This window comes from Mirounga angustirostris, unplaced genomic scaffold, assembly GCF_029215605.1.
Source record: "Mirounga angustirostris isolate CCGP_5_RB_7025 unplaced genomic scaffold, mMirAng1.0.hap1 SCAF_10, whole genome shotgun sequence".
Taxonomy (NCBI): Eukaryota; Metazoa; Chordata; class Mammalia; order Carnivora; family Phocidae; genus Mirounga; species Mirounga angustirostris.
Genome location: NW_026991718.1, coordinates 51,933,189 through 51,958,445, shown reverse-complemented (window position 1 = coordinate 51,958,445; position 25,257 = coordinate 51,933,189). Strand labels below are relative to the sequence as shown.

At 41.2% G+C, this 25,257-nt stretch overlaps 2 protein-coding genes across 8 annotated transcripts in view; both read left to right on the top strand.

The window, feature by feature from the left end:
- Positions 1-1,090: 1,090 nt before the first annotated feature.
- On the top strand, positions 1,091-10,576 carry SNRNP27 (small nuclear ribonucleoprotein U4/U6.U5 subunit 27). Its single transcript, XM_045884848.3, has 6 exons — positions 1,091-1,241; positions 2,254-2,374; positions 3,205-3,317; positions 4,544-4,623; positions 9,103-9,167; positions 10,164-10,576. The coding sequence occupies exons 1-6, from the start codon at positions 1,208-1,210 to the stop codon at positions 10,216-10,218; spliced, it is 468 nt and encodes a 155-aa protein (XP_045740804.1). The 5' UTR covers positions 1,091-1,207; the 3' UTR covers positions 10,219-10,576.
- Positions 10,577-11,234: 658 nt separating this feature from the next.
- The window catches only part of MXD1 (MAX dimerization protein 1), a 34,287-nt gene continuing 20,264 nt past the window's right edge, over positions 11,235-25,257 (top strand). Inside the window, exons 1-2 of one of the 7 annotated variants that reach the window (XM_064572390.1) lie at positions 11,235-13,577; positions 21,266-21,365. In XM_064572390.1, the coding sequence (XP_064428460.1) occupies positions 21,289-21,365 (77 nt within the window). In that variant the 5' untranslated portion in view covers positions 11,235-13,577; positions 21,266-21,288. The other 6 variants (XM_064572389.1, XM_045884847.2, XR_010405642.1 and 3 more) reach the window with 6 other exon arrangements.

Below are 25,257 nucleotides of genomic sequence, written 5' to 3'. Positions count from 1 at the left end.
TTGGGCATGGAGAGTCTCTCTCTCCCTCTTCCTCCGTTCCTCCCCTCCCTCCCCCTCTCTAAAAAACAAACAAAACCTCTTATGTGTACCCTGCCTCTGCTATTCCTTCCTGCAAAAACCACAATAAAGGCTCTCACCCATGCTTTCCCCTTGCTCCTGGCTCCTGACCCACCAGAGTGCTTCCCTGTGTGGACACAAACTTTGTGTATTCTATGTCTAGAATTGGTTTGGTATAAACTATTCTATGCCTGTGGGCAAGAACTGGAAAGAAAAATGGGGAAATGAGAACTGTATTGGGGTGGAGGGTATACAGCTTTTATCAGACCTTTAGAGAATATCAGGTAGCACATTTTAAAGCCCATTGTGGACAAAGAAGATTAAGAAGCCACCGGGAAAGTGAAGGCTAGATGAGCAGAGATGAAAACTCTGTTCTCACCAGAATCTTGTTACCAAAGTGGCAGGGTTTTTTGTTTTGTTTTTGTTTTGTTTTGTTTCTACTCAATACCGTTTGCCAAATAACGAAACAGTATTTGAGGGCAACCAGGTAATTTATTCAGTAGCTAGAGAATAGAGAAGGGGAGCTCATGCTCTAAAGGTACCTTTTTCCTATTAGGTCTCCTGTCAGGGTTTTATGGGGTTAAGGGGATTAAGGGGATGGTAAGCAAGCGGACCTCACAGCTTTTGAGGGGAGAGGAGACTTCTCAGAATGAGAGTGCCAATTCTTCTCTTCCCTTAAATGAGTGCAGTCAGATCTATCATGGCACTGGTAGCTGTGTTTTTTGTTACTCCTATTAGATGTCAATGATCCGGAGGCCACGTGGAGGGGTTAGCACGGCCGCTAAACTGGACCAAAGCGGTGGAAAACTGGGTCATGGGGGGCTTGTTTGGAGTCTATGGCTTCTGGTATCTGGCCTTAATTTCTGGTGGCAAGCAGCATCTGCAAGCAGGACTCGAAAATTGGGCTAAGTGGCTTGTATGGAGCTTTTTAGAGACTCCCTGGTGACAACGTCTGGGCTCAGCAATCGTGGCACCCGGGCAGGCTGCACGATTCTAAGCAAGCTCAGCTCAGCTTCACTTCTTTAGAAGCCGGAACCCTCCAGAGTCGTTTCTACGTTTTCCAGTCGACGGTGAAAGTTCAGTACACGGCCTTCCCGGAAGTTGTTGCGCAGTCGTTTCCGGGGCAGGGTGAGGTGCAGGAAGATTCCGAATGGGTCGCAGCCGCAGCCGCTCCCCACGGAGGGGTGAGTCCAGAGGGAATTTGGTCTGGGGCTTGGTGGGAGCCGAGGCCCCCCCTCCTTCTTCTCACCCCAAGAACGAACGCAGCGGAGAGAAGGGCCCTTTTCTCCTGAGGAGGAGAAGAGTGGGGTTGGATGGAGGAGGGGGGGACAAAGACCTGAGCCCTTTACTCTTCAGCCCTCCGGTTTGAAGGCAGTTTTCCTTCCTCTAAGAGTTTCGCGGACTCTTTGTCAGCCTCATACAATAAGTTGTTATACTTGTGACTGAGGGATTTAGAATCAGACCACGGTTCCCTCACTTAATTTCTGGGTGGCCTTGTGCAAGTCATCCAGCCCTTCTGAGACCGAATTCCCATAATTAGACATTGGGGGTAGTACTGCCTATCTTTAAAAAAACTGATGTGAGAATTAATGTTACATTCCATAACACTCAGCATGTGGTAATGCCTAGTTCTTGAATGCTCAATGTTAGTTTCCTTCCCAATTTATATAATAGGAAAATCGATATTTAGAATTTTGCGTCCAGGGAGCTCACCTCGTAATATCTTCTGGCACCCACCCCCATAAATGAGGCAGTGGGATGTAAAGAACCCAGGACTTCGATCAGGAGATGCAACTTAGACCCTCGGTTCTTCCTCCTCTGGTTAGTCTTTATCACCTTCAACTTGATTTTGTAAAAAGTTGAATGAGGCCGCGATCCGCATATGGCTCTTGAGCACTTAAAATGTGCTCAGTCCGAATTAGGAAGTGCTAGTTAAGTGTAGAATACACTCCAGATTTCCTATTAAATACCAAAAAAGAAGTAATATCTCAGTTCTCATATCGAGTACATGGCAAAATGATAATGATTGGGATATATTGGGTCAAATAATGTTAAAATTAATTCTACCTGTGTCTTTTTACTTTTTTAATGTGACTACTAGAAATGGCTGGCATTATATTTCCATCGGACGGCGCAGCCCTAGATATTTGAGGTAATATTTTGCCTCTGCAAAAAGATTTTGTGTGTTTGTATTAGAGCGCAGGCGGTCCCGGTCCACATCCCGTGAGCGAGAACGCAGGCGCCGAGAAAGGTCCCGGTCCAGGGAGAGAGATCGGCGAAGGAGCCGCTCTCGATCCCCGCACAGAAGACGCTCCAGGTGAGTGCAGGGAAAAAAACCTGAAGTTTTACTACAAGTCCCAAAGAAACTAGTCGCTGCCCTTAGTTTTTTTTTTTTTATCACAAGGGATTTACAGTTTCATGAAATGAGGGGAACTTAAGCCCACCTTATTTTAAACCCAACATTTCCGTTGGTAAAATGGGGTTCATCACATTCTCTTTGCGGTAGAGTTGCCTTGAGGAAGAAATGAGAAATAATATATGAAAAATACTAGCGTGGTGCTTGGCAGGAGTAGGAAATGAGGATTTTGTATTTTGGGGGTTTTTTGATTTTGGTTTTCTTTTTTTTTTTAAGATTTCATTTTTATAAGTAACTTCTATACCCAGCTTGGGGCTCCAGCTCTCAGTCCTGAGATCAAGAGTCACATGCTCCGGGGACTGAGCCAGCCAGGTGGCCCTGTTTTGTTTTTACTAACTTTTTGGTGATGAAGGTTTACTCAGATATATAAACAAGATTGTTAGATCTTGAAAGAACCTTAGAAACTGACTCTTGATTCTTAATAAGTATCAATTGCTGTTTAAGTCAACTTTTTGTGTATTTGTAATTGTTAGAAACTTTTCTTTTTCTGCCTTACAAAAAATTTTTTTAGCCCTAGCTGTACTAAGACTGATGATTAAAGCAATAAATTATATTTCTGGTTTTTCGTTAACAGTCAGGGCCTAGGCCTTGTTCTGCTATGCGGAATGGACTCCTGGTTCTCTGGAGCCTGGCTTTTGTTCAGCCTTTACCTTTTAGGAGCTTGTGTATATATTTGTCAATCAACACATCACCAGTTATGTCTCTGCTTCTGATATCTTATTAAATATTAGATCCCCAAGACGACATAGATCCACATCTCCTTCCCCTTCTCGACTGAAAGAAAGAAGAGATGAGGAAAAGAAAGAAACAAAAGAAACAAAGAGCAAAGAACGCCAGATTACTGGTAATGTTATTAGATAAATAACTGTAGGAAAAATACAGCCTTGTTCATATAACTTTAGTCATGATAAAATTATAAAAGTATAATTTGGGAACATTTAAATATTAAATTTTTTATAGTGTTCATATGGTTTTGAGATTTTGTTATTGTACCTTAGTTGCTGGTTATCTGTGGTGCTCCTGATATAAGAAGGCCAGTTAAAAACATGAGAATATTCTATTTTGGAAGTACCTTCAAAACTAGTGTCGTATCTGATATTAAAAGTGGTCCTGCCCAAAGGCTCCAAGCATGTCCTTTTAAGCAGTCTCTTCTCATGGAGGATGTAGAGCATATTTGCTCCGTGCATCTAAAGTTACATTGTGTCCAAACTGAAGAGGAATTTTTTTCCCAATTTCCTAGTCCTTTAGCTAATTGTTTTGTGTGTTCTCTGCTGCTGAGGTGGAGTAACTTTTTTTTTTTTTAAGATTTTATGTATTTTTTTTTGAGAGAGAGAGCTAGTAAGCGAGAACATGAACAGAGAGGAGAGACAGGAGAGGCAGAAGCAGACTCCCTGCTGAGCAGGGAGCCCGATGTGGGGCTCAGTCCTAGGACCTGGAACCATGACCTGAGCTGAAGGCAGACGCTTAACTGACTGAGCCACCCAGGCACCCTGGAGTAACTATTAATCTCTTGACAGCTCTCTTTTTATATACACATGTCGTTGTCCCCCCGCCCCTTGGTACAAAAGTAGAGCCTTCCTATGAAACCTTTCCTAAGCTGAAATGGCATAAAGCAAAGAGTATCCCATGCTTTCTGAAGGTTTGTGGTACACCACTTTGCTTTTACAAAAGACCTACATTGGTACAGTAATTGCTTTTTTTCTTAAAAGGAAATATCCTCTTCACATTTCTTTTGGTTAGCAAAAAAAGTACTAATGTAGGTCTTTTTATTTATTTTAGAGAGAGAGAGAGAGTATGTGCATGAGCGAGCACAAGCAGGAAGGGGGAGAGGGAGAAAGAATCTGAAGCAGACTCCTCACTGAACATGGAGCCCGACCCCACAACTACGAGATCATGACCTGAGCCAAAACCAAGAATTGGACACTTAACCAACTAGGCCATCCAGGTGCCCCTAATGTAGGTCTTTTCTAAAAGCAAAGTGGGGTACCACAAACTTTGGGAAGGTGGGATGCCTATATATAAAATGGTAGAGTTTTAAAAAAATTTGTATTTTTGTGTTATTTTTTGCAGAGGAGGACTTAGAGGGCAAAACAGAGGAAGAAATAGAAATGATGAAATTAATGGGATTTGCCTCTTTTGACTCCACCAAAGTAAGTAAAACACATAGCCAGTTAAACATTCTGATTTGAATTAATCCATTATTACTGTCACATTTTTCCATATTCTTTTAATGTTGCTTATAATTTCTTCCATTCATACAAGTTTTTTCCTTTAGAAGACATGAAGTATCTGTGTGAAGGGCATTGAGAGCACAGAGAAGGAAGCACTGAGCTGCCGTTAGAATTCAGGGAGTGTTTGCCTGATGTTTAAGTTTGATCTTCAAGGTGATCAGATGAAGAGGAGGAAGATCATTTGAAGTAGAGGGAAGAACTCATGAAAATGCTGTATGTAGGCATGAAGGAGCATAGTGTATTGTGGGAATTTCAAATTCAGTGACTGGTAAAAGGGTGCTGATAGGCTGGTGGCTCTGAATGAGGCTAGAAAGTGGGATAGGAAGCAAATTGTGGAAGCTTTTGATACTCTTAGACATACCAAGGAATTTAGAGTTAATTCTTTAGGTGTTGAGGAGAGGAAGCAATGATATGTGCATTTAGAAAGATGAGCCAGGACAACATGGAGGACAGATGGGAGACAGGTTAGATTGGAGGCAGGGAGAACTGCTGGGTCATGCAAGTGAAAGTTGATGAAGGCCTGAACTGAGGCCAGAATATTGAGTCTACTCAGGAGCCAGAGTTGGTGGTGGTGGTTGTGGTAGTGGGAGTGAGTAGTCAGTGGTGACTCCAAAGTGACAGGCTGAAAGACTGGGGGATAGGGTTAACCAAGAAAGGGTTCTGGGAAGGGAAAGTGCTGTGAAACAAGAATGAAGTTCAGCTGCAGAGAATGATGACATTGGGTAGCTGTATATATCTCATAGCTCAGAAGGGGGAAGGATTGGAAAGTGAATGCTGTCTAGCCTTGATCATAATACTGAAGAGAATAAGGAAGTGGGGGAGGAAAAAGAGGGAGGGTTTGTGGAGAGGAAGATGAAGAGAAGGGATTATAGGGAAGGAGGGGGGAAAGAGTAGAAAGACATAGGGAGATGTGATGGAAAGACAAATGGGGGGAGGGGAGATGGAGAGAGGTTGTGGAAAGAGGAGAGAAGGGATAGAGAGAGGGAACTAGTAAGAATAGAGAGAAGGAGAGTATGTGTGGAAGGAATATATATTTTCTTTGAGAATATGGTTTAAAAACATTCTCTAGAATCTTAAGTCCATGTAGTTTTGTAAATGGAAATCGAGATTTTTAAGAAAAATTGTCAAAAATAATCCACTTCCCCTAATCTTTGAATGGAATGGGCTAATCGTAGATGCTGTAAAAGTTTCTTACCAATGGTTGTGATTATGTAGGGCTCACATGTTTATAAAATGACAGTGTATAACTCAAGAGGAATACTGAGGCATTACTGTTTTGAGGTAAGAAAATTATGAATTCTGGGGCACCTGGGTGGCTCAGTCGGTTAAGCATCTGCCTTCAGCCCAGGGTTCTGGGATCGAGCCTGCATCAGGCTCCCTGCTCAGTGGGGGTCCTGCTTCTCCCTCTCCCTCTGCCTGCCACTCCGCCTGCTTGTACTCTCTCTCTCTCTGTCAAGTAAATAAATAAAATCTTAAAAAAAAAAAAAAATTATAAGCTCTTGTTTTCACAAATGGTTATTTTCCATTTTGGAATTTAATGCAGTTTATGTATCAGTTTTTTTTCCTTGAGTACACCAAATTCTTATTTGTTTTTCCAAAGAGTATTTTATAAGTGAAATGGTTTATTAATATGTACACTGGGTGAACAAAAATATCTCCAAAGTAAAACAACTATAATTTTGCTGTTTTTAGAAGAAAACAGGAAGGGAACCTATCAGAATTATTTTCTTGGGGTGAGGCTGGGGCAGCGGGTTTACCTTTGCCTGTTGTTAAGTTTGAAATTCTGAGAATCAGATGTAAAAATGGAGCCATACTTTTAACTGTAGTCTATGCTGAAGGTGTTTGTTTATAAAGGAAAAAATAGATAAGAATTCATAGATCCCATAAAAATTAAGGAGTACCATGCGAACAAATGATGTCAGTTGTTTTCTTAAGGACATGTACAAGGATGTTAATTTACTTTGTATGCAGTTGGCTTCATGGCCATCAGTTATTAAGCCTCTCAGTTCATTTGCTTTTCAGTAATGTGTATCTTGTGATATTTCATCATAGATCTATGGTGGTACCTTTTCATGTGCAAATGTAGTCACTTATTTTGCCTTCCATTTTCACATTCTAGAATGTTTCAAAGTTTGGTTATGTTTATTAATGGATAATTTTCTATTTCAGCATGTAAATCAAAACAGGCTAATAATACACAACTCTGCAAGTAGTTTTCAAAAACCAATAATCCTTTAGGAATTGAACTTACTAAAATGGTTAGCATCATTTATTTTTTTCCTGAGCCAGTCTTTCCAAATCATACCTACTTCCTATTCTTGGGAGGGCAAAACTGTACACCTCAAGTAATATACCTCTCTCCTCAATATTCTACTCTCCTCACCACACCCCAATGTAGTGAAAACAGGAATAGAAAAGTAAGACCAAATACATTTTTTTTTTAAGATATATTTATTCATTTTTGGAGAGAGTGTGAGCAGGGAGAGGGGCAAAGGGAGAGAGAGAGAATCTCTAGCAGAACCGCTGAGTGCGGAGCCCAACACAGGGCTCAATCCCACAACCCCCAGATCATGACCTGACGAGTCAGAGTCAGACACTTGACCAACTGAGCCACCCAGGTTCCCCCAAATACATTTATTTTAGCTCCACCTCAAATATGTATCTTACCTGTGCGTGACTTCAGGGCAGTGGATAAGAATCCTTTTTTTATCCTAACACAAATATCTAGTAAGTGTGCTATGCAGTTAGGGTATACTCCCTTGAGTAATAATGGGGGAGGGAGGGAGGGAATTGGAGGTCACGTGTGTGTGTGTGTATGTGTATGAAAGAGATGGCATTAATCGGTGGTGTTCATATATTTAACAGTTGTTTTCTGAGCACCTGCAAGTTCAGGGCCTAGGATGTGAGAATGCAAAGGTGACTCGCATCCATATCCCTCCAACAAGAAGCTTTCAGTCTCAGGGGAGGTAACATCATGTATATGCATCATGATAATGCAAGGTAGAAAATGGAAGGTATTATGAGGGAAGCACAGTTAGCATTTTATGGAAGGGTAGAGGGTGATTTCTGGCAGCTGGACCACTTGAATTGGCCCTTGAATGATGGATAAGAATCAGATGGTTGGGGTTCTTGGATGGGGGTTGAGAAGGCAATTTAGATATGAGAAACAGCAAATGATGAGTTAACTTGGCCAAATCAAAGGACCTATAAAGGAATTAGTGAAAAAGAGGGTAGATACCACATAAGAAAGGCTAAGATAAAAGTGACACTTAACATTAGCATCTGTTATTCTGTATTCTGATTTTTTTAAAGATTTATTTAGAGAGGGGAGGTGGGAGGGGCAGAGGGAGAGAATCCCAAGTAGACCCCCAGCTGAGCATGGAGTCCCATGCCGTGCTCCATCCTACGACCCTGAGATCATGGCCTGAGCCGAAACCAAGAGTGGTACACTCAATCGACCGAGCCACCCAGGCGCCCCTGTATTCTGATTCGTGATTTAAAAATCAAAATTTCAAGGCCTGTGCAAGAAATGAGATCTGAATTAATGGTGACTGTTGGAGCTGTGATTTGAGAAAGCTATGAGCTGTCATAAGTTAAATTTTTCTATAGAAAATATCCGTAACTGGTATTTGGTTTCAAAGAATTCTTGGACCAAAAAAGGTTAGGCTCTGCTACCCTATTTTTTTGCATGCCTTGCACATAAGTATATATACCATGAATGTTTGTTGACTTGAATATTTGAATATCTTAGATTATGTATGACTGTAAAAATGGGAACAAGAGTTGTAATACATGGGAGTTCATGGAATATCATCAGTATCTGAAAATTCTTTCATTGGGCTTCCTCACTCTTAAAGGTTTTTTTTGGTTTTTGTTTTGTTTTAGTTTGACAGAGAGAGAGATAGTGAGAGAGGGGACACAAGCAGGGGGAGTGGGAGAGGGAGAAGCAGGCTCCCCGCAGAGCAGGGAGCCCGACGCAGGACTCGATCCTAGGACCCTGGGATCATGACCCGAGCCGAAGGCAGACACTTAATGACTGAGGCACCCAGGCGCCCCTGGGCTTCCTCATTCTTTTTTTTTTTAAGATTTTATTTATTTATTTGACAGAGAGACACAGGACACAGTGAGAGAGAGAGAGAGAACACAAGCAGAGTAAGTGGGAGAGAGAGAAACAGGCTCCCCGCCGAGCAGGGAGCCCGACGTGGGGCTGGATCCCAGGACACTGGGGTCATGAGCTGAGCTGAAGGCAGACGCTTAATGACTGAGCCACCCAGGCGCCCCTGGGCTTCCTCATTCTTAAATGGATTTTGCCATTTAAGTATGTCTATAGGATCCAGCTCTTTGAGGCATTTAATATATCCTTCCCATTTTTTATATTTGTTTATTGCTTTTCTCTAGGGGAAAAAGGTGGATGGCTCTGTAAATGCTTATGCCATAAATGTGTCTCAGAAGAGGAAGTACAGGTATGCTTAGCCCCCATTATTATGTTTGAACTAATGATATAAATTAGGTGCTTGGGAAAGTATTTATTTATGAGATAGTTGTGTTTATAGGAAATGTAGCAGTTTCCATATAGTCCCTTGTCTTGATATTCTTTGCTTATATTCTGGTGTGTTAAAATAATTTCCAGTTTACATGTGAACCACTAACTATTACAGAGAAGGCTTCAATCTTTTAAAGCTCAACATTTTTCTTTCTTCAGAACAGCATAATCTCAAATCTTTAGACTTTAATTTCATTATAATTATAGGTTTAAATTAGAGCCATTCTGTGAGTGATTGTGTAAGGATTTCAACTGTAAATATATATTTGTTAAATATAATAAGTATAAGTATATTAAGGCATATTTTATTAATACCACAGGAAAAAAACAATCCATACCTGAAATCTCACTGAATTCCTAATGAATTGAAAAGTCAAGACATCTTCAAACATGCCTTTCTCTCAACCTTTACCACTGATAAAAGACTAATATTCCAATTAACTTAGAATATGTATAATTTGATCTGAGAATTCTGTGAGTTAAGGTGAGGACCAGAATCATCTTTAATGGTCCTTTGTAAAATTATTTTCAGAGAAAGTCTTAATGAGGAGAACTAGTACAATATGCAGTTGGATTTACTTGATGGGTACCTATTTTGGAGCTCTTCTCTATTTCCTTATTGTTACCTGTAAATATGGACTTTCAGCTTTTTTTTTTTTAAGTCTGTAGAATCTTTCCAAATAATTTTGAAAGTATATCTCCATACTTCTCTTTGGATTTCAAAGAAATCTGAAAGGCTTTAGGTTATTTTGAAAGTGAAATAATATCCTTAATAAGTGTGCATTAAATAACCATGAATACTTTTTACCCTAGACCTTGCCAATTTAAAGATGATTTATATTATTATTATTATTATTTTAAAGAGGAGTCCGGAATTTTTTTTTAATAAACAATGAGTTTTCTCTTCTCATCATAGGCAATATATGAATCGAAAAGGCGGATTCAACAGACCTTTGGATTTCATTGCATGAGAATTGAAATGTTAAAGAATGATTTTTTTTCCCTTACCTTGTTCAGAAGAGTGGATTTTGTATTTCATATTTAATATGCATAAAAAACAGAATCACAGTCCTTCCTCCTTGTAAAGTAAGAAAATTTTATTTATGATGTGTGCAGTTCACTTACCCTGACTCACAAAAAGGAAAGTTAAATACTGCATTTTTTTCTTTTAGGAAATATCATTTGGGGCAATCATCAGCCCTATTTTTTGGTTCTTATTGTTGTGGAAGCTGTATATGTTTTCTTCTTGGATGCTTGTTAGGACTTTTTAAAACACATAAAAGTAATTTGGATGTAAGTTTCTCAAATAAAGCAGTATTTCTACCCTTTTGTATTTGATAAATATTTGTATTGCTATGTAAAATTGTCCCCCTACACAGTTTTTAGATTTAGATTTCATTTGTAATTTACAAATAACTGGATTTTTGTATCTTCTGTGGTTTTTTCCCCCAATTATTTCCTCCATTTATTGTTTTTCTTCATTTTAAAAGCAATATATGCTTATTATATAAAAACTTGGGAGAAATCAAAAAGTAAAAAGAAAAGCCAAAAACCACCTATAATCTACCCCCAGAAACAATCAATATTTTGGTATACGTCTTTCCAGACTCCTATGATGTATATTTATTGCTCCCACCCATTATATCAGAATTTATATGCTGTTCTCTTTTGCTAATCTTTTTTCTCCCAGGTACTGTGAACAGTTTTTAATACACGTACATGTTATTTAGAAATTTAACTTTTAGTTAAGTTTAGCTACTTGGTGTACCATAATTTATTAACTAGTCTTTTATGAGCAAACTTTGGCTTCCCTCCCATGACTTGCTGTTTTAATTAAAACTGTGAATAGTATCCGTGTTACATATATCTTTTTGTACTTTTTTTTTTTTTAAGATTTTATTTATTTATTTGACAGAGGGAGACACAGCGAGAGAGGGAACACAAGCAGGGGGAGTGGGACAGGGAGAAGCAGGCTTCCCGAGGAGCAGGGAGCCCGATGCGGGGCTCAATCCCAGGACCCTGGGATCATGACCTGAGCTGAAGGCAGACGCTTAATGACTAAGCCACCAAGGGGTACTTGTTGCATTATTTCCTCAGGTTCTCTTCTAGATCTGGCATTGCTGGGTGAGATAAAGGGGTATGTGTGCATGTCTTAAGGCTTTTGATGTATGTATGGCTAGAAAGGTAACAACCAACTCTCACCAGTTAAGTATGAGCATACCGACTTCATGTATGTGCACCAATGTCAGGTGTAATACTTTTTTAATTTCCAATCTGGTGGGTAAAATAGTATTTGGTTTTAATTTGTTCAGTTTCTAAGGAGGATGAACATTTAAAAAATGTGTTAACCATATATATATATATTCTTGTGAAATGCTAATTCCAGGTCTTGGATCCACTTGTCTTTTGGCAAGCTTTTCTTTTTCTTAGTTGAGGGAAGCCCTTTTTATATTGAAGATAACAGCCACTACCCATTCTGTTTCATATCTTGCTGATATTTGAGGCTCTGTGGTTAGATTTTATTTTACTTTATTTTTGAGTAAGTAATACAAACATATGGGGTATGTAGTGAAGAGCTAATTGTGCGTCCTTTCAGAGATATTCCATATATACATGAACATATATGTGTACTTATCTTACTTTATTATTCAAATGTAAGCAGACTCTACACATTATTCTGCACCTATCCTTTTTTATTTACTAGTATGTCTTCAGATTGTTTCTTTTTCTTTTTTTTTTTTATTTCTTATTTTATTTTAAGTAGGCTTCACACCTAGCATAGAGCCCAATGCAGGGCTTGAACTCACAGCCCTGAGATCAAGACCTGAGCTGAGGTCAAGAGTCAGACACTTAACCAACTGATCCACCCAGGTGCCCCAAGATTGTTTCTTATCAGTACATGTAATAGTGCCTCTATTTATTAAGGGCAGCAGTTACAGTTCATTATAGGATGGACTATAATTTAATAGTCCTTATTGATGGGCACTCACATCATTTTTTTAAGTCTTTCACTATTTTTAAAAATTTTGGGGCACCTGGCTGGCTCTTTCAGTGGAGCATGTGACTCTTGATCTCGGGGTTATGAGTTAGAGCCCCACATTGGGTGTAGAGATTACTTTAAAAAAAAAATCTTTAAAAAAAGAATTCTAGGGGCGCCTGGGTGGCTCAGTTGTTAAGCGTCTGCCTTCAGCTCAGGTCATGATCCCAGGGTCCTGGGATCAAACCCCGCATCAGGCTCCCTGCTCCGCGGGAAGCCTGCTTCTCCCTGTCCCACTCCCCCTGCTTGTGTTCCCTCTCTTGCTGTCTCTCTCTCTCTGTGTCAAATAAATAAATAAAAATCTTTAAAAAATAAAATAACATAAATTCTATAATCACTATCCTTTATATGTAAATGATTTTATAAGCATTTTTAGCTGGATTATAAATCCTTATTGCATCTGAAATTTGACCACCTATTGTAGTTCTTTAAAAACTTTCCTGGCAAATTCATTTCCTGTAAAGAAAATAATAGTGTGACTGCATTGCATAATACAGTACACAGAGCACCTTGGTTTATTTAATCTTTATGAGATAGAGAAGGTAGTACTATCTCCATTTCCCAGATGAGAAAGCTGAGGCTATTCAGACCATAAAAGCAGAAAATATTGGGATTTATGCTATATCAGTTGCACAATTTGTAATACCCATTGCACAAGTGTCCCTTCCCCTAGGTGGTTAGATTATTTTGCTTGGAGTTTTTGCCAGCTGAGCTGTGTGTCTCTAAATTATCCACGATAAGGACTATTTCTTACCACATTTGTGCACACTTAAGGAAGGCAGATACAACTGTGGTTTTAATAAGGAAGCTAAAACTTCTGGGATAAAATAATATACCCAAGACCAAATTACAGATTTTTGGATTGTCATCTTAGTGTGGTGTTAATAGAGATTTGACTTGAGATCCTCAAAGCAGCATACTTTGTAAAGCAGTAACATGAGAATACCTCGTAGGTCAATAGGTTTGTTCTCCACGAGCTAACATCAAGAAATGGAAGAGGAAGACATCTGAAAAGCCAGAGATAAGATACCTATGATCCCAAAGGAAGTCCTGTTTTTTGTTTAAGATTTTTTATTTATTTTAAGAGATAGAGCATGAGCACTGGGAGGAGCAGAGGGAGAGGGACGAGCAGACTGTGCTGAGCGTGGAGCCCGATGCAGGGCTCCATCCCAGGACCCTGAGATCATGACCTGAGCCGAAATCAAGAGTCATATGCTGAACCGACTGAGCCACCCAGGCACCCCGGGAAGTCCTGGTTTAAAGGAAGTTTTATCCATCAGATCATCTGATTCTGTAAGAACATATATGGAGCATCTTCGTCTTCCCCTAACAAGCTGCTGCTTCTCAGACATAAATTGTACCACATCTTCTCTTTCTAAGCATCTAAATGTTGGAGTGCTCTGGGGTTTAGTTCCTGGACTCTCCATTCTCTTCCTTAGTGAGCCTTCAATGTGGCTTCAGACATCTTCAGCCACGGCTCTCTTCCAGCCTGGCCATTTTACTGAATTGCAGGGATTGTGCAATTGTGCGACTATGTGCCCAGATTATTAGGCACCTTAAAGTTAAGGTTGGCTGAATTCTCATTTCCCTGGCTAGCCGCCTCTGAGGCTTCCCCATCTCGGTAAATGGCCCATCCTCTCACTCCTTTGCTCAGACCGAAATCCTTAGGGTCATCTTTGACTCCGCTCTCTCATACCCTGCATTCATTAGCAAACTTTTCGGCTCTAACCTCAGAGTATATTTTGAGTCCAACTGCTGTCCCCCCCCCGCCCCCCAGATTTACTGAGGTAAAATTGACACATAAAATTTTAAGATATTTTAAGTATACATTGTGGTGATTTGATAGACATTGAATCTGACCACTTACCACCTAGACTAACATATAAGTCATCTGTCTTGTTTGGACTACTGCAATAGCCTCTCTTGCTGCCTTAGTTTATTCTCCACCCAGCAGCAGAGGTGAACCTTTTAAAATGTGCATCAGGTCATGATTTCAGCTCAGGTCATGATCTCAGTGTCATGAGCTGGAGCCCAGCATCAAGGCTCCACACTGCAGAGTCTGCTTGGGATTATCTCTTCTCCCTCTGTCATCCTCCCCCCCACACCCATGCAGTCACTCTCTCTTGCTCTCGCTCTCTCACTAAAAGAAATCTATAAAAAAACAGAATAAAGTCCAGTCCTTACTATAATGTACAGCCCTGTACTGTGTGAACCCTGGCTTCCCACAGTCTCACCCCCTTGCTGCTGCCTTTAGCCATGCTGCTGACCTTGCTGTTCCTTGAGAACACGTGTGAATCTACCTCAAGAGTCTTCACACTTGCTTTTCCTCATGGAATGTTCCTTTCTGCTCCCCGACTTCCACCCCAATTTGCTTGGGTAGCTCTAGGTCTCTGCCCAAAATAAGGTCATTCCTGACCATCGTATCCAAAATAGCAACACTGCTTCCCTCTATCCCTTTACCCTGCTCTACTTATTTTAACATTTAAAAAATTGAGCTAAAATTCACCCTTTTACAGTGGTACCATTTCAGTGGGTTTTAGTATATTCAGTTATTTTTTTTTAAGATTTTATTTACTTGAGAAACAACACAGGCAGGAGGAGGGGCTGAGGGAGAGGGAGAAGCAGGCTCCCCGTTTAGCAGGGAGCCCAATGTGGGGCTCAATCCCAGGACCCTGGGACCATGACCTGAGCCACCCAGGTGCCCCTGGTATATTCAGTTATGTATCATCACCCCAAAGAGACCCCATACCCAATTAACAGTCACTCTTCATCCCTCTGTGCCACCCTCATTCCCCACCCCTGAAACCACTTACGTACATTTTGTCTCTAAAGATGTGCCTATTCTGGACATTTCATATAAATAGAATCATACAGTATGTGGCCTTTTATATCTGGCTTCTTTCACTTAATGTTTTCAAGGCTTGTTCATATTGTAGCATGTGTCATTATTTCATTCCTTGTTTATGGTCAGTATTCTGTGAATCTACCACATTTTTATAATCCATCAGTTGATGGGCATTTGTACTTTACTTTCTGGCTTTTATAAATAATGATGCTATGAACATTAGTATACAGGTTTTTGTATGAACATATTTTCAGTTCTCTTGGGTATATAACTAGGCGTGGAATCGCTGGCTCATATTATTAATGTTTGACTTTTTGAGGCAATGTCAAACGGTTTTCACAAGCAGCTGCACTATTTTACATTCCCACCAGCATATGTGAAGCTTACAGTTTCTTCAAATGCTGTGCAAAGTTTCCTTTTCCTAACAGCAATTATCACTGCCTGACATACTGTATTCATTTATTACAGTCTGGTTCTTACACTAGACATCCGGCTCTGAGAACTGGGGCTTCTGTCTTGTTTGTTGCTGTAGCCCAGCACCACAAAGTTCCTGGCACAGAGTAAAGCACCCAAAAATATCTGCTCAATCCATGAAAAGAGTTCAGTAACCTTTTTTTTCACTTAACCACTTCTTTTGATCTTTGTGTTAACCTTTAGTTACCCAAGTAATAAATGGACACATTTTTTCCTGTAAAAACTTTAAAACATTATGACAGAGCAAAACTCCTTTTGAACAGTACCCACAGTCCTGGTCCTATTGCTCCTTCACTGTGAATCCTTTGCAGTATATCCTTCCAGACTTATGCCTATGTACCTATGTATGTAACAAAGTTGCAAAGGAGGAAAGTACATAGTTTGGGCTTTTTTTTTTTTTTACACATAAATTATACACTACAGGAACATTTTACAGCTTATTTACTCAACACTGCATTGGAGGTCTTTCCTTGCCAATATATATACCTCTACTTTTTTTTTTTAATCTTTTTTATTTTTTAATTTTTATTTTTTTAAGATTTTATTTATTTGCGAGAGAGAGAATGAGAGACAGAGAGCATGAGAGGGAGGAGGGTCGGAGGGAGAAGCAGACTCCCCGCTGAGCAGGGGGCCCGATGCGGGACTCTATCCTGGGACTCCAGGATCATGACCTGAGCCGAAGGCAGTCGCTCAACCAACTGAGCCACCCAGGCGCCCTCTACTTTTTTTAACTGCTACCATAGTGTTTTGTGGAATGTACTACCACTGTTTGTTTAGCTATTGCTGTTTTTAAAATCACAAGTAATTCGTGGAGTAACTAATTTTTGGAAAGCAGCATTTTTAAAGGTTTTTAAAGCTTATATCATGATACTAGATCGTCCAATAATACTATGATATCAGAGCATCCAAAGTAGCCACAAAGAAGGGGATTAATATTAGGGAAGTAGCAAATTTCAGTCCTGATTTTTATACTTCAAAGAATAAAATCAATTCCTCAGAAACATATAAAACAAAATTCATTTTAATGTCATGGTGGTTAAGTGTCAAGCTCAGTTACAAATAGAGTTTTTTTTTAATTCCCACAGCTCGGAACTTTTTAGACATTTAAGGATTATAATACAACAGTAGTCTTCCTGCCACTCTGAGGGATTCACTGAAGAGGCATCTCTGTATCACAATTCCCAAAGCATTTAATGAGCCTGCCATTTGGCATTGGCATTTACATACTATCTTATGCCTTTCTGGCCCTCGAAGGAGGCTGGGTCTTAGCCTTCTAAAAGATGCAGTAAAGATTAACAAGTATAATATCTTCTGTGTTTATGCTTCTGCATTTTCAGCATTTTCTTTCTCCTTCCCAGTTCTATTCGTTTATCTTGATGCCTGCTTGAAAATGTGAACTATTTTTGGACAGCCCATATTCATGCATAACTTTTTATTTAAAATTCTGGTCACAAAGTTTAGGTTCAAACATTCTGGAATTCCCATTTTTTCACTTTTGGGTTTGTGCCTAGTAGTCAATGCTTTTATAATGCCTTTGAGGCACTGGGTGCTGGGGGTTACCACTTATTCTTTGTTTTAGGATTTTTACTTCTTTCTTCAAAACCTGTACTTCTAGATTATCTTAACTAGACATTGTGTACATTTGTGTAAAATAATTTCTAGAAAAACAAAACAAAATCTTTGTTTTGTACTACTTCATCTCCAGTAGATGGCACCAAATACCCTTTAAAATTCATGATACTAATTTCTAGTTGTTGTTATTGGCTAATTGATAATTTCTTCCACCACCACCACCACCACCACCACCACCAGGGATTAGAAAGGGCCCATTCTTTCATCGAATTCTGTGATTGTTATATAACTTAGTATTTTTGTCCATGGTTTAAGATAAACCTGTTGGGGGGACCTGGCTGGCTCAGTTGGAAAAGCAGTCAACTCTTGATCTGAGGTTCTAAGTTCAAGCCCCATGTTGGGTGTAGAAATTACTTAAGAATAGAACCTTCAAAATTTTTAAAAAGGGGCGCCTGGGTGGCTCAGTCGTTAAGCGTCTGCCTTCGGCTCAGGTCATGATCCCAGGGTCCCCGGTCGGGCTCCCTGCTCAGCGGGAAGCCTGCTTCTCCCTCTCCCACTCCCCCTGCTTGTGTTCCCTCTCTCGCTGTGTCTCTCTCTGTCAAATTTTTTAAAAAAGATAAACCCGTTGGTATTTAAATTATTAATTTGCTATTTCTGACAACCTTTTTTTCCATTTTATGTAGTGGTTTTCAATCACATTGATTCAAGGGGAAGGATCATGGTATTGAAATAAGACTGGACTAAAAAAAGTTGTGGATAAGAGAGAAAGAATAAAGAAATATGCTGAATGTTCATGATAAAATCATAGAAAATATAAAAGTATATAAAGTCCAAATTTAAGATAATGAAGTGTTTTTACTATTGTCAGTTTTAGTACTTTAGTAGAATTGTATTTATTTCATTATGACTTTCAAATTTGTTTTACAAATAACTTGCAATTAAAAAATACTCATTAAATGGGTCGCCTGGGTGGCTCAGTCGGTTAAGCGTCTGCCTTTGGCTCAGGTCATGATCTCAGGGTCCTGGTATCAAGTCCCACGCTCCTTGCTCAGCGGGGAGTGTGCTTCTCCCTCTCCCTCTGCCCCTCCCCACCGCTCATGTATTCTCTCTCACTCTCTCTCTCAAATAAATAAATGAAATCTTAAAAAAAAAAACAACTTGTTAAAAATGTTATATCGCCATTCTCATTTCTAACTGTGCTTTCTTGAAAACCTTTATCTTCAGTGTATTAGCTTTCATAAGAAGAAGCTTTTAGATTCAATTAACCATTAAAACTAGAAAATGTTTCCTATACGTCAGGCATGGTTTACTACATTTATTCTACCTGTTAATTCTGTTGACTTTAATTTTAATGGATTTGTCAACCACTAAAAAGGACACCTTTAAAAAAATTCCCATCATGATTACATTTACAATGTTTTTCTTCCTTTACCCCCAGTGTTTGAGTGTCAGTGTTTGTGACTCAGTCTGGAAATCTATTTCTTAACTCTTGTTTAAGACATTGGTAGCATGGGCTGTAGGTGAAACAGATCTAGGTTCAGTCTCCATCATCTAAGGAAAGTCACTTAGCTTCTCTGGGTCTCAGTTTCCTGGTGTTCAAAATGTAGATAATTAACCTATCTAATTGGGTTATACTGAGGATTAGTGATAATGCAGGTGACACATAGTAAGCTATTATTTTCATATATTGCCAACAGTAAACTTTTTTAAAAGCTTTATGAAATATGTTCAAGCTTACCAAGACATTTATTCCTCCTTTTTAAGATGGAGATGTCAGTATATTAACAATGTAACTTGGCTCTCCGGATAGCTAGCTTTCATCTCAAAAATCTTGATAGGCTTAGGGAATAATCCTTAAATTTTTAGTTCTATATATTTCTATTGGTACTACCCCCCACACAAACACGATTTACAGACTTGGACAGAGGAAATTTTTTTGTTTTTTGTTTTTAATGTTTTCATCTAGAATTAAAAGGGAAGACTGTGAGAAATTTGGGTCAAAGAACCTCGGGATTCAGCCCCAGTCATTCTGTAGGTGCAGTAAGTTTTTGAGCTTTTGAAGCACCCCCTCGCGTGAGGGAGTGATTATGCCTGCCCTTGGGGTAGGGGTGCAGAGTGCCATAAAAGACGCGCAGGGCTGTAAACAGCCGCCCGATTTCACCGCTTTCTGAGGAAAAGAAGAAACGCTGGGCGGCGAGCATTCAACGCGAGCCAAGCTTTTTCCTTCAAGCCCCACAGCCACGTGGCGCCCGCCGGAGCCCAGGGCCCACCAGGTTGCCGGCGCCGCTCTCCCTTCAGAGGGATTCGCGGCGGGACCCACCGCCGCCCGGGTCCCGGGAAGCCTGGAACCTCTGGGACCGTGGCCGCCAGACCAAGGGCTCCGGCCCGGAACCCGAGCGGGACAGAGCGCCCAGGCGACGCGCGGTGCCAGCCTTCCACTCGAGGGATACCCGGCAGGCCCTCGGAACTTTTCCCCGGGGACAGGTCCAGGCAACAGGTCCGAGGCAGGGCCGGGATGGGCCGCACAGAGCCGAGCTCCACGGCGGCGGGTGAATCAGCGCCAGCGCCCAGGTCAGCCCTCCCAGCCAATGCCAGATCAGGGGAGGAGTAGCGGCGCCGCTGATCACCAGCCACTCAGGGCTCGCTGGACCCGGAGAAAGGTGACGTCACCGTAACTGGGAGGTTTCAGCCGGCTCCACCAATGGGAGATAGGCAAAGTGGCTCGCTTTCTGTAGCTCTGGGCCAATACTAACAAAGCAAAAGGGGGTTGTCGGTATAGAACCAATGGAAAACAGGGAAGGAGCACGAGGCGGAGTTGCGAATCCTGTCACCAATTGGAAAGGGGGGGTGGAGCCCGGGCCTTGTCAAGCATGACCAACCAGAGAGAGGAGCGGACTCTAGTAGGCGGGGCCGTAATGCTTTTCCCCAATCGGACAAGGTCAGGGGCGGGGCATTCTTTTGGGTGCCCAATGAGGAACGCAGCCGAAGCGGGCCTGTCAAGAGAAGGGCCTGGGGGCGGGGGGATGGTGAGTCGGAGATAAACACTCCGCGGCGGTGGCGGCTGCTGCTCTTCTTCGGGTTCTGTCACGGTGTCGGCGGTGCCCAGCTCACCGGACCCCCCCCCTTTCTGGAGAGCGTGGTAGCCAAAGAGGCTCTCTCAACCCTGCTCTGCGGGGTCCACAGCAGGGCGCGGGTGTCCGGCGGCGGCGGCGGCGAGCCCGTGGGCAGTGGGGGTTGGTCCCGCGGCTCCGGCCCCCGGTGCAGAATGGCGGCGGCGGTTCGGATGAACATCCAGATGCTGCTGGAGGCGGCTGACTACCTGGAGCGGCGGGAGAGAGGTGCACGGGGACGGGAGGGGTCCGTCCCGAGCCGGGGCCGGGGGCTCTGAGGGGCCCGGCCGCGGGGTAGGGGCGCCCAGCCGCTCTGGGGGTGGTTGGAGGCGCAGAGAGCGCGACCGCGAGCGCTCCCAACCCCTCCAGCTCTCCCCACGCGCGGTCCGAAGGGAGGCCGCCGCTGCCCCAAAGGCAATGAATGAGGGTGGAAAAGGGGCCGCTGCCCCCCGGAGTCCGGAGCGCCGCTCCCCACCGCAAAGCAAATGGGGTGCCCGGGGTCCCCTCGGCCAGGCCCTTGGTTTACCTCACCGGGGCTCGTCCTGACCGGCCCCCAAGTGGGCCCGGCGCCCGGTCTCCCAGCTGGAGGAGCAGCGATTCCCCTGCGCCCCCCCTTCCCCGCCCTCTGGGTTCCGGGTGTTTGCCCCGCACCTTCGCCCGAAGCTGGTCCCACTTAAAGCACGCCAACCTGCTGGACGTTGCCAGTGGGGAACCCAAGCTCCACGAGCTTAGCGACTTGCTGTGTCTTTCTCAACAATGAGCAGCTGGAATGCTCCTTACACCTGCTCCGAACTGAGGGTATTCACACAATTAAAAAAAAAAAAAACAATCATTGTTCTAAGAATTCCACCTTGCATCGTTTGTTTCTTAACACAATATTCTTTTAATGAAAAATAAAATTTAAAAAGGAAATACTGTGGAGGGGAGAGAGTATTGAATGTTCTAGGCTCATTCATTAACTGGATCCTTCGGTTTTCTAGAAGCTGAACATGGTTATGCCTCCATGTTACCATACAATAACAAGGACAGAGATGCCTTAAAACGGAGGAACAAATCCAAGAAGAATAACAGCAGTAGCAGGTAATTTGGTAAATATTTCTCTTTTTCTTTTAGATTATAGTGCAGATGATATGAACTGCAGAATGGAAGTTGCCTGTTGTGCTTATGACCCAGTAAATATGTTAAGTAGCAATCATGATTCAGTAAGGCACACATGGTCTTAAGCCATTGAGGAAGCAGCCCTTCTGTTTGGGTTGAGGGGACAGAAAAGAGAAATGGAAATGTTTTATATTTCTTTATGAACTTTTAAACTTAATTTTGCTTTTCTTCCCTTTTGGAACAAAAATCTCTGGAAACTTCCAGTGAAATTAGTAACAATGACAATATGTTGCCTTTAGAAGTTGCAGATTCAGGGCAGGTTTTTTATAATTGAAAATGCTGGACATTATCCATTTCTTTTACTTTTCATAGTGAAGATTTTATAAACATGTTAAAGTATCTGATTTAGCGTAGGTGGTAGGATTTCATATTTGACATGTAAATGAAATGCAGTGGTTTGTCTCAATCTGTTACATCTATTTATAATGGCAAAGAGGAACGATGGAGGTTAAAACCTGCCTTTTTGGTGATGGAGGATTAATATTAATATGCAACAGTCCTTTTATGTTAGCCTTATAGTTCTTAAAATCTGTGAATTTCACTGGGAAGTATGTGGTTAATGGTCAGTGAAATCACGTTAAAACCCTGACTATAGTTCCTGGTACCTATGAGTACTCTATTAATGCTACTGCTCCCTTTTTTCCTTCTTTGCCCTTAAAATATAAGTTAGGTAGGAAATCTGTTAGGTCTATTTACTTACACCTTTCATTCCAGTAAATTAAAGTCATTCACATTTTCATCACTGACTTAGAATCCTTATTCCTCCCTGCAGCTAACTGTATTTGGTTAGCCTCTGTGGCATAATACAGACCACTGAAAGCCAGGAGGTCCCACTTAAACCTAAAACTCACTTGTTCTTGCTGCTTCTATCCTTGATTCATCCCATTGTACTTAGTGTTGGTGGAACCACAGGATGTGAGCAGCACACATGTGCTGAGCTCTTGACTAAGAAGGCACGTGAGGGAGGCACCTAGTAATTAACTACCCTGTGGTTTTTCCTTTCCCTCCCATCTTTCACATTACCTGTGAAAGCTACCTGGTAGCTAATAGATCTGTGTGTGGGTATTAAGGGCCTATAAGAAGAATGTTAATACTTGTATTATGCAGTGGTATAAAATGATTTAGCTGTGTTGCATTTTGTTACAGTATTTTTAAGATTTTGTTTGGAAGAACTTTCAAGCCTTTTGGTTTATTTTTCCTGAAAAAGGTAGTCCATTTGTTGCTTTTACTTTTGTCCATTCATGATTTGGGACGAATTGTCCACCTTACTAGCCAAGGCTTAATCCTTAGCACTTTATTTTTCCCTAAGTTTCACAGGAAAAGTAAAGTTTTCTTTTCACTAAGTTTCTCCTAAGTTTGGAGGAGGTTTAGTGGTGGGGAGAGGAAGAGAAAGGGATGTTGAAAGAGAAGTAGGCTGGTCCCCAAAGGTGATTAGGAAAGAAAAATAATGATAATTGAGAACTGCAAGTCAAGAAACAGATTCTTTCTCTTTAATATCCAGTGTTATTATGGAAAAAATAGCTGTAACTTCTGAGTTTTGGAAAAGCTCTCTTCTGTTAATGGGCTTGGTTTGTTTTCCATGGTTTCAGACTGGAGGCTATCACGGTTTCTCATATTCTTGACTAATAATGAATTAGGGTAATATCCTCAGTGGTGCAAGGATCTCTGAGAGACCATGATTAAACCTGGAGATGGCACGAAGCAAACATGAAGCAAGAGCAGGTTGTTTTGTTTAAATGTGATCACTTCCTTCATGCCCTGTTTGGAATGACCCTTACCTGAGCAGTGAGACATCACCCCAGAGAATGCAGTTTGAACCCTTGATTTGAATTAGACTTCTCTCCAAGGCCATGTATGGTCAGGATTTTGAACTGAGGTAAGGGCGATGGAGAGATCACTGCTGGTTTACATAACCACCAGATAATAGTTTATTCTTGTTAATTCAGGTTGAAATGCTGTGCTCTTTGTAGAGTCAAGTCAGGGGGCTACTTTTCCTTGGACAAAAAAAAAAAAGATTTAGCCACATATCCAACTTCTTGGGAACTAAAAATGCAGATCCTAATCCAGTCTCTCTAGTTGCGTGTTTAAAAAACAAAAACAAATGAAATTGTGAATATTGATTGTTTCAGAATCATCCAGAGAACTACTGGAATACAGGGGAGGTGGAATCTTTTTTTTTTTTTCCTACGGGTTTTTGAAATCAGTTACTAATTATTTAGAACTGAAATCCAGAGTTTTTAAAGGTATATTTTGTAAAATTGCAAAGCAGGCTTTGGCACTCGTGAAAGAGGAAGTTCAGGACCTGCCACCTAGCTCTTTTATGCAACAGTGGCCATATAGCTGAGCTGACATGGAGAATCTTTTTGAACCCAAGAACTTTTTCCATTCTCATACACTGTAGTTTGGCTTAGTTATCTTTTTGTAAGTAGGCTCCACCTCCAGCGTGGAGCTCAATGTGGGGCTTGAACTCATGACCCTGAGATCAAGACCTGAACTGAGATCAAGAGTCAGACGCTTAACTGACTGAGTCACCCAGGCGCCCCTTGTTAGAATATATTTTTCAGTGGTGACATTTGACCTTTACCAGTGATTCCAGAGTTATCAAATCTTTTCAGTAACCACATGGAAAATAATTTTGACACAAGGTATCTATGTATTCTCATAATACTTTAATAATATAAATGTTTACCCATTAACAGTTGGCAAGCAATCTGATCGTTTTTGAAAGGCTTATTTTCATTAAAGACAAACTCAGTTTCAGTCACCCAAATGCACTTCAGTAATGCTTTAGCCATTAGATGTAAGTCCCCTTGTAAAAATCCCAATGTGTTAATACTCTTAAGTAATCAAATAAGATCTGTAGTTACCGAAACTATTCAAAGTCTGGAAGGAGTTGTCTGTCCTACAGAATTTGTTAAAAAGTTTATCTTGGGGATTCAGAATTTTTCTTATATGTATCTTCAAAGAATCCAGAAATTTTGGTAAGAGTGCCCTGTGTGCTATTTTCTATAATCAGAGATTATATTCTTTTCAAATATCCACCCTTCTCTCTTCCACCACCTTCCTGGAATGGTCCTTGCCTACAGTTAAACGGGGAAATTCTGACCAGCTGCTATCATATACTTTCATCCATTTAAAAGACTTTGAACTTGTTATTCCCTGTTAAAACTAAAATGCCACGTGCTTTAAAGCCAAAGGTTTGTAGTGCAGGCCTGACTCTTGTTAACTGTGATAGCCTGCCGGCCATTGCAGGAAGTAAACCTTCAGGAAAATGTAACTGAAGAAAGTTGAGGGAAAACCAAGTGAATCAATGTAAAGCTTTTAAGGTAACCAATTTTGGGGTCCTTTACCTAGAAAACAAATATTCTAAAACTTAAAATACTGTCATTATTTTCTTGGTTTTTCTCGTTAATAAAAATCGGTGTCCCAAGAGCCTTGTGGAAGAGAAGTTTTATTGCTGGATTGGAAATTTCTCATTCCAAGACTATAAACCCTCCACCACCCTTCTCTCTGGGGCGAATGAACTTGGCAGTGGTTGCCCCCTGATATAAATGAGTGGCGGAGCATTCACAGAAGTCCTGTTTCTCCATGATTACTGTTGAGAATTCCTCTGTAGGCCCAGGAGGGTTCTGGCCTCAGCCAGGGTGTTCTCTCCTGAACGGGTGAGATTCCAGAGAATTTCCATTAAGAAAGGTCAAGATTGAGCTCCTTTATAATGCTGGGATGTTCCTCAAGTTTATAATCAGGGAGGAGTTGTGTGAGGACGACACAGTAGTGGCCATATTGACTGACTTCCTGTGACTTCTATGGAAAC

Excerpts from the sequence above, each read along its gene's own strand:
- SNRNP27 (XM_045884848.3), top strand. The coding sequence starts at position 1,208 with ATGGGTCGCAGCCGCAGCCGCTCCCCACGGAGGG. Across the intron at positions 2,375-3,204 it reads CCGCACAGAAGACGCTCCAG|ATCCCCAAGACGACATAGAT; the intron begins GTGAGTGCAGGG and ends ATTAAATATTAG. Across the intron at positions 9,168-10,163 it reads TCTCAGAAGAGGAAGTACAG|GCAATATATGAATCGAAAAG; the intron begins GTATGCTTAGCC and ends TTCTCATCATAG.